The sequence below is a fragment of the Simochromis diagramma genome, unplaced genomic scaffold, assembly GCF_900408965.1.
Source record: "Simochromis diagramma unplaced genomic scaffold, fSimDia1.1 OVJJ01000603.1, whole genome shotgun sequence".
Classification (NCBI taxonomy): domain Eukaryota; kingdom Metazoa; phylum Chordata; class Actinopteri; order Cichliformes; family Cichlidae; genus Simochromis; species Simochromis diagramma.
The window spans coordinates 8,693,767-8,705,824 of NW_024387414.1; the positions used below are offsets into that span (position 1 = coordinate 8,693,767).

The window sequence follows — 12,058 nt, forward strand, 5'->3', positions numbered from 1 at the left end:
ATTAGCGTCCGCTCTCACAAGTTACAACCAAGCCTGAAGAGGTTTTAAGGAGAGGAGGAACAATTTGGATGGTAAAAATTTATTTCCTGATTGAGATGGCAAAATAGTCATTCATTTCCAGGAATATTTCCTATCAGATATGAAGCTTATTCTGACAGTTATTCATGGCACTTCTACCGTATCCCATTATTTTCAAAAAATTATTCAAACGCCAAAAGCAGAGACTGCTTTATTCCATAACATGTATAAAAAGGTCTAAATTATCATTTTATTTAGTCATGTTTAAAAAAAAAAAAAAAAAGACAAACAAAGACTAATTTTCACACCCAAATTTGTTTACATTCATGGAAAACAGAGTATACTTACATCCCCAGCAGCGAGCAGGGCACCGTTCGCCTCAGCCATGTTCATGTAGTTGTTATTATTCTGGAACTGGAAATGAAAACAAAGAGAAAAAAAAACACAATCAGCCGAGTGGTGTCCAGATAACATCCAGTGTAAATCAACTCACTTCCCTCTCATAACCAACACCTGTCACTCAAACAGATTGTCATACATGGCTCTGAATATTTGCACACTGGGTTAACCCCTGTCTCTACATGCATAAGCACATTCTGCCACTCTGCCATTATTGTGACATGATGAGAGGCATTTGAGAGGCCCTGGCCAATTCAAACCAGGGTAATGAGAATCTGGTCCAGCTATTCAGCTCTTATGGGATAGCAATTAAGGATATGTTTGCATCACAAAGCCAAGTATCAAGATGCAGTGGCAGGTTATTAACTTAAAATAACCTATGGGAGAGGAGTGATACTGGGGGGAAATAAGGAGGTAGAGGGTGTTTTTATTATGGCTGCTGTACATTTTAGGTCAACGGGAACATTTGACTAAGTCCATGTTCATGAAGAAACTAATTTCCCCCTGATCCGTTACAAAAATATGTTTCTACTTCAGCATTTACATATTAATAGATACAGTCTTTAGTGGTGAGTTAGAGCCATACTGTAAAGACACATTAGTGATTAAGGGAGCTGATAAGCTATCAAAACCCTGTACTTTGGAAAGAAATAACATGTTTTTACAACATCCCCCCGCCCCTACCAACCCACACATGGCCTGTTGGCAAAATGGCAGCCACTTCCTTTCTTCATAGACACAACCATGCTGACAGGTAGGAACAATGGGACATAGAATGAAGAATTATGGGCTAGCAGCTGGGCCCACGAGCACAATGCACCTCTCTGTGAGTGAGGAGAGCAAACCCCAGCCTACACAGCTCAGAGGAGAAAGAAACGCAGCACGTTTGCGTCTTCATGAGAACGTTTTACCTGTTTTTAACAAAGCTCTGAAGTCATCTCTTTTGTATGTTTATTACAAAGTCACTCTCTTAAAACATCATGAGTGAAAAAACTAATAGACGGGGGGAGAGGGAACAGAAAGAGAGCGAGGCAGAGAGAAAAATGCTTCTTATCAGAGCAGAAGCCAAACAATAGTGGAAACAAATTAAGATCAGAGCAAACTGAGAAGTGCATTAATATATTTTCGAGCCCTTTGTGGTTTTCTTTCTATACTCTTTTTCTTCTGAGTGGTTAGTATGCGAATGTAATTACCGAAAGAACTGCTGCTAATCAACTGCGAATGGTATCCATTAATTAGTCTATGCCCTGGAGAGAGAGTTGAGAGTCAGCAGCAATGTTAACAGTGTTGCGCACCAATGAGAACAGGGAGCCACAAGCTCCACTAGCAGTTGCTGAAGCAGGTGGTTTGAGCCACCTAGGCTTCCAGTGCCATCTTACCTGGAGCTGTCCTACTAAACTATATCCGACTCAATTGAGTTTACATATTTGAACAAACGTATAAAGACACACACACACACACGAGCCTCTGCTGGAAAAGTAACTGTCAATTGCTGGCACTGCTTCGCTTCCCAGCTGTGTGGAACTTTGAGTCATGACATGGCTAGGTTACGTCAGCTACTCAGCTTGTAATTAACCTTATGCTGGGCTTATCTTGGAAGTGTTACTCCGTTCCCCTTCTTCTTTTAGATAATAAATTGAAGTCTCAAAGATATCCTTCTCTATTCAAGCACTAGAACATTGTTCTGATTGTGGGGGAGATACGGCTTCATGCAGGGCTGCTTCCGCCTCTTCTTGCCCTGTGCCTGAATGAAAGATTTTTTTTTATTTATTTATTTTAAATAGGGGGGGCACCAGTTGCTCTCCAATGCAAATAGTTGGCTGAGAATTTAGAGGGAAAAATTTACAGTGAAAAAGAAGGAACTTTTGATTTTTACTTTGTTGCCTTGAAATAAAGAAAAATAATTTGCCCTAGATTCCATGGAAACTTCCTGCTCTTATTAATAGCCATTTTCAACTCAATTACTTGAAATGTTACACCATTTTGTAACGCAGAAAACACAAAAAAAAAGTGAAAAAAGTGTGAGTGTTTGTGTCTGTCTGTGTGTTTGTCCAATAAAACAAATGTCACACAAAGGCATCCCTGAATTGTAAACTGTAAAACAAAGATATTGATCCAAATCACTTCAGCTTCATTACAGAAAACATGATCAAGTCAAGTCCATGTGCCAATTAGCAGTGTTAAACTCCCTGGGCTCTGTCTCTCTGACTCATGTTTTACTGTGTTTCCAGGCCCCTTTAAGAGCAGTTCAGAATCTCCTCAGAGAACTGTGCCTAACATCCCAAGAAATGTCCCCAGTTACCAGTATCAATCTTCACCATTAAAAGCTGTACCATGTCGGGCCGGAGGCCTCGGCGGACAAGCAGAGCAGGGAGTGGAGATTGTTATTTTTATTCCCAATTCATTTCTGGGGTAGGGGCCATTTTGGGCCCATGTTTGCGGCATTGCCGATTGAGTCAAATGCCAGATTAAATTAAGTGTGATTGGAGGGACCGCGCAGTTGACGGTAAGGGACCGTGCTAAAATGGGTCAGTGTAGACAATGAAGGCCCTGTAATTAAAATGATGTGACGAGCTAGAGGAGAGCTGTGGCTGCCATGTGAAGAGTCAAACAACTGTGTGCCTGTCCATATGCAGACCTAAATGAAAAGTTTGGGAAATCTAAAGGATGGGATCACTTGATTTTTGGAAGATAAAGGCTCCTAAAATACAACAAAATGGCTGTAAATGTCTAGCACTACAGTCACAGCCCAGACAGGTTTGCTATTTGCAAGAAACCAGGCTCCTCAGTCTTCCCAGTTCCAAAAAAGTCAGTTATGTACTTGGGCTTTGCTTCTTTCAGCGGTGGGGAATCATGAGGAAGCCATAGAAAATGGTGCTTTAAAATAGCTTTGGGGTAGAAGGCTTTTACTAACAGAGTGAATTCACAGATAAAGGTGCTCTGTAATATGAACTGTGCTAAGAGTCAGACATGGCTACACGGCAGCATAAAATGCTGGGTTCCCAGTGTTTTTATTTCGCCTTCTGCACCACCAGCACATTTCTTCAATAACTGTTTAACAGGAGAGAATTAAGAGCTTACATGGACCCTGATCCTGAAGTGAAAAGACTCCAATGTCTGAATAATCACAGGCATTTAGAAAAGCCAAGCAACCTTGCAGCAAATAGGATACGTGTGAATTTCTAGATTTTTCTACAAATGCAAAGTATTGCTTTTCTTATTCGTCTTCTGACTAGATTTCAGAGATTTATTTTATTTTATTTTTTTTTTTAAATCGCAGTGAATGTTTCAGTTATTCATTATCAGAGACAGTAGTACCAATTACAATTTAAACATGTTTTTTTTCCTGACTAAAGCCAGTGTAATTTTGCTTGATTTTTTTCCAGCTACCTTTTAAATCCCACTGCAAGAACATTTGTATGAAAGAATGTCCAGTGGGAAATAAGGTGTTTTACAGCTATTACAGCAAACAAAATTATTTCAACCTCAGGGTGAACACAATATTGCACCAACATGACCCCCTCTCACTCCCAATATGATGGAGTAACCACACAGATCCTATCAGTAAACATGAACTGGACAACGAAGAATCCACAGAATACAAGCCTGAAGAGCCTTTGATAGCACAGCTGCCTTCTCTTCATGCATACAAATGAAATGTGCATATGTTTTAGTGCAAACATCAAATATTGCTTTATCAATGGCAATTAAATGATAAAGCATGACTGGGAAAATCCAAGGTGACAGTTTTCACCAGAAAAGGGAGAAACATAAAAGAGTGTTTTCTTTCATTTTCAAATCAGCTTCAAAAGACTGCTACTTGGTTTTACTGTACAATCATAAAGTTATAATATCATAGCTGTCTGTCAGCAGGTAACCAAATTGGACACATTCTTGCTCCGTACTGAAAACCGCCAAACTAATTCAATCAAGAGCCTGGGCTTTTCCAGAAGCAAATCAACTGCTGACAAACGATTTTACAGTTCAGCTTGAGCTCAGTAATCACAGCCTAGCATGTGTTCTCTGGAACATGACACTTGCGCTAATATGTTCTCCAGTGGTCTCCATAAAAGACAGTGAAAACACCACAGTTAAAACGCAATCTTCGATCCCAAGTAGCCCACTGTAATTTTCGATGTATTATTTTATGCAATTTCCTTTAAGGCCCTGCCCATAACCAGGTTTAGCCAACTCTCACACTGAGTGCAGGAGGCTGGAGAATCAAAAGAGCAGCACTGTTTTCTTCCCTGCAATACTGGTCGGACTGTGTTGTAGCCTCTGGGAAAGTTATCTTCCAGAGGTACTCCTCACCAAATACATGCTCATTTACAACCCAATTCAGCATAAACACTCTGCAGCTGCGTCTCTGGTGATCACAAGGCCTATTCATGCACAGCAGGCCACTGTGCATGCAGAGGCAAGCTGACATATATAGATATATTTCCTCCTATGTGTGCAGCAGTCAATTTGTAAAGCAACTCCACAACACAGCATGTCCACACAGTCAGCTAGCAAGCTGTGTTCTGATCTGCGGGCCGAATCGATTGGTAATTCAGTTTAAAGCTAAAATCATTACTCCCCCCAGCCCAGCACTGTCTTCCACTATTAAGACTGCTAGTCCTTAACTACATAAGGTAGCATCGAGGGGAAGTTCATTGAAAGCATCTCAGTCTTCCTTTGCCTCTCAGTGGTAGTACCCCTACAACAGTGCAGAGAAGCTGGTGTGAGAAAAAGTGGGATCTGAACTAAGCTGATGACAGTGTTGTTCAGGCTGTGTGGTGATTACCCTCCCTTCACACCACACAGACCACTATAGTCTCAGCTAGAGGTATCACAGCTTGCTTTAGTTTAGTAAACACTGACCTGGAGGAACAGTTTTCAACCCCTGCACAGATATCAAACCTCTCACAAAAAGACTGTTTTTCCTGGCCACAGAATGGTAGGGATTCTGCTCCGACGGTGAGACACGTTTATTTAACATTCGATCAGAGAAGGTTAAACAGGGATCTTTAACTTTTGGACCGTGTAATCATTAAAGTCTCTAAAATAAGAAACTTTAGGGCATCACAGATGGGGTTGTTATAAGCAAACCCAAAAGCAGAGCCTCTGTTCTTTAAATTACTCCAAACGGCAAAGGAACACTATAATTCCGTCACAGCGCATAAAAATAAGTTTGCATGTCCAACCAAAATGACAAGCTTAACTATCAAAATAAAGGGAAAAAGTTACAAGTGATTTCACAGCTCAGCAAATATATATTATATTTTTTCAAGCTTCCCAGTCATTATGGCTGTGTTAAAAGACAGTAAAAGGTGAACTATAGTTTGTGTATTCAGCATGTTCCTTTTGGCAAAATTTATATTCAGCGCAGACACGGTGTATGAGAGCGATAACACGGAGACACAAAAAGACCAGAGTGAAACAGCATTTGTAAAGTCAGGCAGAAAAGTTGTCAATGACTAAAAGTAAACATCTGGCATATACTGCATCTGTTTATTTTTAGTTTTTTAGTTTTTTTAAGAACACATTTGACCTCAACCACATTTTTATAATGGCTAACAGATCAAGTGACAATGTGAATTACCGATTTCATATTGAAATTTACATTTATCCAAATAAAATAACTGCTACTAAATACAGATTCCACAAAAAGACTTTACAATGTGTTTGTCGTTTACCTATTCTCTCTCTCTCCCTCTCTCTTAGACACACGAACAACAAATCGAAGGCAGTGCAGCTGCCATGCATACCTACTATTAGAAGGAACTGGGTGCTCAGTGTCCTGCACTTGGGCATGTAAGGAGACCAAGGATCAAATCTCCAACCCTGCAATTAGTGGACAATCCACTCTACCTTGAATTATGGGCTCACTAAATTAATAGGATTTGGTAACCGCTATGCTAAGAGTACAGTGCTTTATTAGATAGTAGATCTGTCAGGTTGTATTCAAATTCAAATTCAAATTTTATTTGTCACGTACACAGTCATACACAGTACGATATGTAGTGAAATGCTTGGACAACTGCTCGTGACCTAAAGAAAACAAAAAAAAGGAAAGGCTATGAATAAGATAGGAAATAAATATGAAAAATTAAAAAGGGTAAATTTAACTAGGAAGGAATAAAATATAAATTAAGGTTAAAAATGAAATAACTGTACAACACAAATTAGAATGAAGGGTAAATTTAACTGGGAAGAATAAGATAAAATATATAAATTAAAGTTGAAAATAAAATAACTGTACAACAAAATACACAATATAGAACTATATAAGAATGTATGAAGAAATCTAAATATAAATAATATATATACACAATAACAGCAGCTGTACAAGTATTAACCGGAAATGAAGAATATATAATGTATTTATGCACAGTTGCTTTGAGATGTCAGGCATCAGGGGCATCAACACATCTTTAGCAGGTAATGTAAAATAATTATAGAAAATGTCATCTCAGTTTAGTGTGTTAGGATGCTAACATTTGCTAATGAGTACTATACACATAGTTGTCACGGCTAATAGAAATGGGATCAGAAATGGGTCATAAAACAAAGGAAAATCTGGTGCAAAACTGTTGTTACTATTGGGAATCATGAATCTATGGATGTATGTAGGATGCAAAATTTAACAGTACTCCGTCCCACATCCTGTTGAGCTAATCTAGTCTGGACTAAAGGGTAGACTGACTAAACTGGCCAATGTTAGAGCAGCAATGCCTACATGACTAAAATTAGTCCTTGTTACTCTTCTTTTATATTATAAACGTAGCCAGTCGCTTTAAAATATAAACTTCTAAGACTTCTGCTTTCTTGTGTAAATGTGGACTTTTAAGTGTAATTTACAGTAAATGTAGCTGGACTAATTTTATAGCATAGTCGCTGCTAATATCACTGCACTAGTTACACAGTAGACCTAAAAGCACACAGAGGTTCTCCATGGCTACTGTTTTCTCTGAGGCCTAAGACTTGCAAATGTTGCCAAAACAAAGATGGTCTCAGGATTTGTCATAATGGACCAATAGCCTGAGCTCAGCAGCCTCAATAGTATGCAGGTCAACATCCAACATCCCATTTTTTCCCTGGCTGTTGAGTCTGCTATGTACTCTCAAGAGCAAATCCTAAAAGAAAGCGCGAGCTAAATGGGGTTCCATCTTTGATTTGGCGGGGTGCAAAGCCATTGGCCCACAGCCACAAAGGAGCTTAGGCAATGGAGAGGGCCTCAGAAACATGGTGTAGCTTTCTCACAATTGCTGCTGTTGCATGGACACACGGCTCTTGAGGAAGTAACATGAGAGAGGCTTGTCTTGTTGGTGTTGTCTTGCTTTTACTCCTAAGCCATGTCTCAAGGCGGTTTACTTTCAGCAGCTTTGATGCAACTCCAACTCAAGATGGTATCGGGGTGTGGATTTTAACCTAAGCTTGTCCTGTTCTGCTTGCCATTCTTCTACTTCAGAGCACAAGAGTGCTATCAGGTTAAAGAAGCTAATAGTATTTTTTTTTTTTAATGGTCAAATGTCAAAAAGTAAAAGAACAGTTTTGTGCCAGTGGAAACAGGTTTGCTTCTGATGGCACTAATGGTTGTACTTTTTTCCTGATTTGTCAAATGGCTTTGTCACTAGGACTTCACATAAAGATCCACTGAAAGCTGCAGGGAGTGGAGCGGAGCACAGACACTTTTTTCCCTTTTTTTCTTTTTTTTTTTTTTTTTTATAAATTCCCTGTGTGCTGTTACTGACTAATACAATCATTATGAATGGCTCTGGGAATGTGCACAGTCAAGAGCTTTTAGTGCTGGACTCAAAACAATCCTCTATTTCTTATCTGCTAATGTTGGATATAAAATGATGTAAAAGCCTAAAGTGGTGAGAGCATTAACATCAAACTATTCAGTCCATTAAAAGCCTAATGTATTCTATAGCGTGTTTTTGAGCAATGTTATCAAGTAATTAGCCCAGTTTAACAGTATTTAAAGCTATCAAATATAAAATCTATTTCTTTCTTTTGAGAAATGTTTACAAAAAGGCATTAACAGCAAATAGTAAACTGGAGGGTTAGTCCCATTTTTCATCATAATTCTCAAGCCCATTAAAAACTTCATGTATGCAACCTGTGTCTTTTCTGTTATTCTTAGCAGAAGACCAGTATGCACAAACCAGCCAGTTGTTCAATCTCTATAAATCTGAAAAGCACAAACTGCTGAGCAGTGACTCGTATATCAGTCTATTATATACTACAGGGCTGACTGTATTAAACAAATGGCTAGGCCTGCAGCTGGAAAAGAGAGGCAATATAGAGAGAGCAGAGGTTATTGTCTAATTTAAATCTTGGCTGCTTTCCCAGAACTGTACCACATTCCAATTTGTGGCTGTGTTGCTTGGCGCTACTGACAGAGGTCCGGCTGCAAATACTCTCGGGCTCCTCTCCAGAAATGCGTCTCCAAACTGACAATCAACAAGTTGGCAGAGATTAACGGAATGATGGGAGCAAATTAGGTAAAATAATGAAAATGCACGAATATAGATGCCGTGCTCTGTTATTTTCTTCCACCTGTGGTTGCAATAATGTATCTATAATCATTAAGACTTGATGTGCAACAACACAGGCTCATAAAGAAAGCCAGTACATTGCTTCTGTAATGTCTCTGAGTTCCATAATGAAATAGCAGCTGGAAAAGACATCTGTGAACACATAGTAGTTACAGAATGGTTGAGTGAGCTCTTAGAAGCAATTAGCTGTTTCAAGCATTTTCTCCTTGGCATACTATTGTCCGTTCATCTGCTAGATTGACAGCACACCAGGACATCATTAGCAAACCTGACAGCTGTTGAGTCGCAGACATTGTTTTTCTTGTGACAGCCACCATCAGGCTAAGTGCTTCACTAGTGTTTTTAACAGTATTTAAACTCAAAATGTCACTTTAACATTTCCTACTTCAAAAGCAGCGTGAGATTAAGATACCAGCTTTGAATAATTACAAACACTAAGCCTCAACTTTGATTCCGTATCATTGCACTGACATTTAAAAAGATTCGGAACAAAGACACATTACACATCTTTTAGTCATAATGCAAAAATTATTCCTCTCCTCGGTGTAAAAAGACAGGTTGGAGATCAAAGGCGTATGAAAAACCTAGAGGTCTGCTTTGTGTGGAAGTGGCATTTTTTTTATTTTTAATTGTTAAATGGAGAAGATAAATTAGGAAAGTGTTTACACTTTTTTTTTTTTTTTTAAACAAAAACTAATGCAAAAGCATTTGTTTAATAAGACTTGTCAGTCTGTGGCCAATCAAAAGCAACCATATCTGGACTTAATTTCCCTAACAATGGTATCACACAAGAGAAAATAATCATATACATTATACCTGTAAAAATCCTCCCTGTACAGGTTTGCTTATTTTCTGCTTTGACAACAACTCCCTTTGAGCTATTTTTATCTAATTTCAGTGCAGGCGGCTAAGGGGGGGAAAAAAAAAAAAAGGGGGGGGGGGGGGGTCACTGACATTTTCTGTATTTGAGCCTTGCCCTCTATTTTAGGACCATGCTGAGTTCTTCCACTAAAATAAATGACAGCACGACAATCTACTCTGAACTCGCACCTTTCCGCGCACATGTTCTCCCATCACTCTTCATTTATCTTCATTAGGTTTGTTTGACCCATCACCAATCCTCTGCCAGTGTAAATATAAACACTACAGTCCGTAGAGATCATCTCTATGTGTGATATCTTGCAGAGGTGAAGAGCAGCTAAATGTAAATGGCCGACATGTATGTGAAAATGTTTCTCCACCCACTCTGGAGTAGTCGTGTAACAAACCTCGAAAGATAAATTCCACTGATCCAATTAATCAATATATAAACAAAGCCTGTAATGAGAAAAATCAGTGATTTCAACAGGGGGCGCCATGCTGTAAACTACCGACTACAGGTTTAAGCAGGAGTGCGGAACAGAAATCCCACTGTCAACTTGTCATCGGCTAATTTACCTGGAGCCAGAGGGGGAGATTCACTGGACACATAGGGAGAGTTAATCTCTTCATTCATCTTTCGCTAAAGAGATCGACCCAATTAGCCTGCCACATTGACTGACAGCCCTTGTGTCTGCTTTTCTCCCTTGACTTTTCCCTTGCTTTTAAAAAAAAAAAAGAAAAGAAAAAATCAGGAGTTATGCAGTTTATGCTGGCCCCAGCTGAAGGCTGTGAAAATTATTCGAGAGTACTGTACAACAGTGAAATAATCATGATGGCTTTATTCAAATATGTCGAGTCTGAAATATTCACCACTACAATTTGCTGTGACTGATTAGCCAATGGAAGGGCTGCTTGGGGATAGCTCTCCAGAGCTCTGTAATTGAGCGGATTTGACTTGGGAGAGTTTTTCTTCTCCTGATAACTACACATTCCCTTTTGAAATGTACTTTTCCTTTTTTAGCCTTTCCTGGGAGCCAGTGAACATCAGAGTTATAACGCTTGCAGAAACAGCATGTATGTAGGACAGTTTATATTCTGATCGTCATCTGTTTAAAATGTGACTCCACATTGTGTGGATTTAATCATTTCCCACTGTATCACTGGTTGAAGGGCAGAGAGTGCAGAAACATCAGATCTGTAACCTCAAAGATCAGGGACAACAATAGCCTGAAGGTCTGCCACTGTGACCATCCATTTGACATAAATCTCTATGTTCCAATACAGATATTGTAGTGACAATTTCCCAAGTGCACCTTTATATTCTGCAGTTGGTTTATACATGTGAGGACTCGCAAACCAAAATCAGGAATAGGAAACGGTGCGCAGAAAGAAAGAACATCAAATGTGTAACAATGAGCCGTTTCATTTTAATTCTGTATGCTTAATTATAACATTAATATGTCAATCCTGATTTTGTCCGGTTCTGGAGACAAGGCTACATTTACAAATATCCGTGTGCCAAAACGTACTGAAAACAGCTTTTTTCTTTCACATTAAATCTCATTTATTTTCTACAAGGGGAAAAAAAAGAAAAAGATGTTGTTATTCTTTTTCAAAAACACACCACTAATGCTCTGGGGCATGGTTTGTCATTGTTATTCAGTGCTCGCTCACCTACACTTAAAACATGATCCTTCTGGATTTTAATTAAGCACCAAGGTACCTCCCAGGGGGTTCTGGCTTGGCAAAGGAAACTACTTTGATTTATGTACTACTTTGTTGTTCCTGCTTGAAGCTTGCATGTTATGAGAGACTGTGGTGATGAATGAAAGAACTGGGCAATTATTCTTATTTGTTAATTAGTTCCTGTTGGGAATGCATTATCGTGGATTCCAACACTAAAAGATGAACACATAGTTGTCCCTTTACCTGTCAACAGCTATGTTAGGACTGACTAAACCGAGTATCATGCTACAAGCTGGGTGCATGTTCGTACATGTTTGATTGAAATTGAATGTTAAATCAACTAAAGCTGTTAGGAATTTGCCTGATTGTCAAGCATGCCAGCAGAATAATGCAGCAATTTACATGCATCCCACTCTACCCACCCCACCCACACAGCAGAAAATGGTACAAATCAGCAAAAATACTTATTTGCAGAACCCGATGCAATGCTATTTCAACAGCAACACTATTCAAACAGAATTTACTGGCTGTTAAACAAGCAATTAACA

General features: G+C 39.1%; 1 protein-coding gene across 1 annotated transcript in view; it reads right to left on the reverse strand.

Moving 5' to 3' along the window:
• Positions 1-12,058, reverse strand: part of tox3 (TOX high mobility group box family member 3) — a 37,585-nt gene that overhangs the window by 15,601 nt on the left and 9,926 nt on the right. Inside the window, exon 2 of the mRNA XM_040011631.1 lies at positions 367-432. Within this exon, the coding sequence (XP_039867565.1) occupies positions 367-432 (66 nt within the window). The remainder of the gene's footprint in view (positions 1-366; positions 433-12,058) is intronic.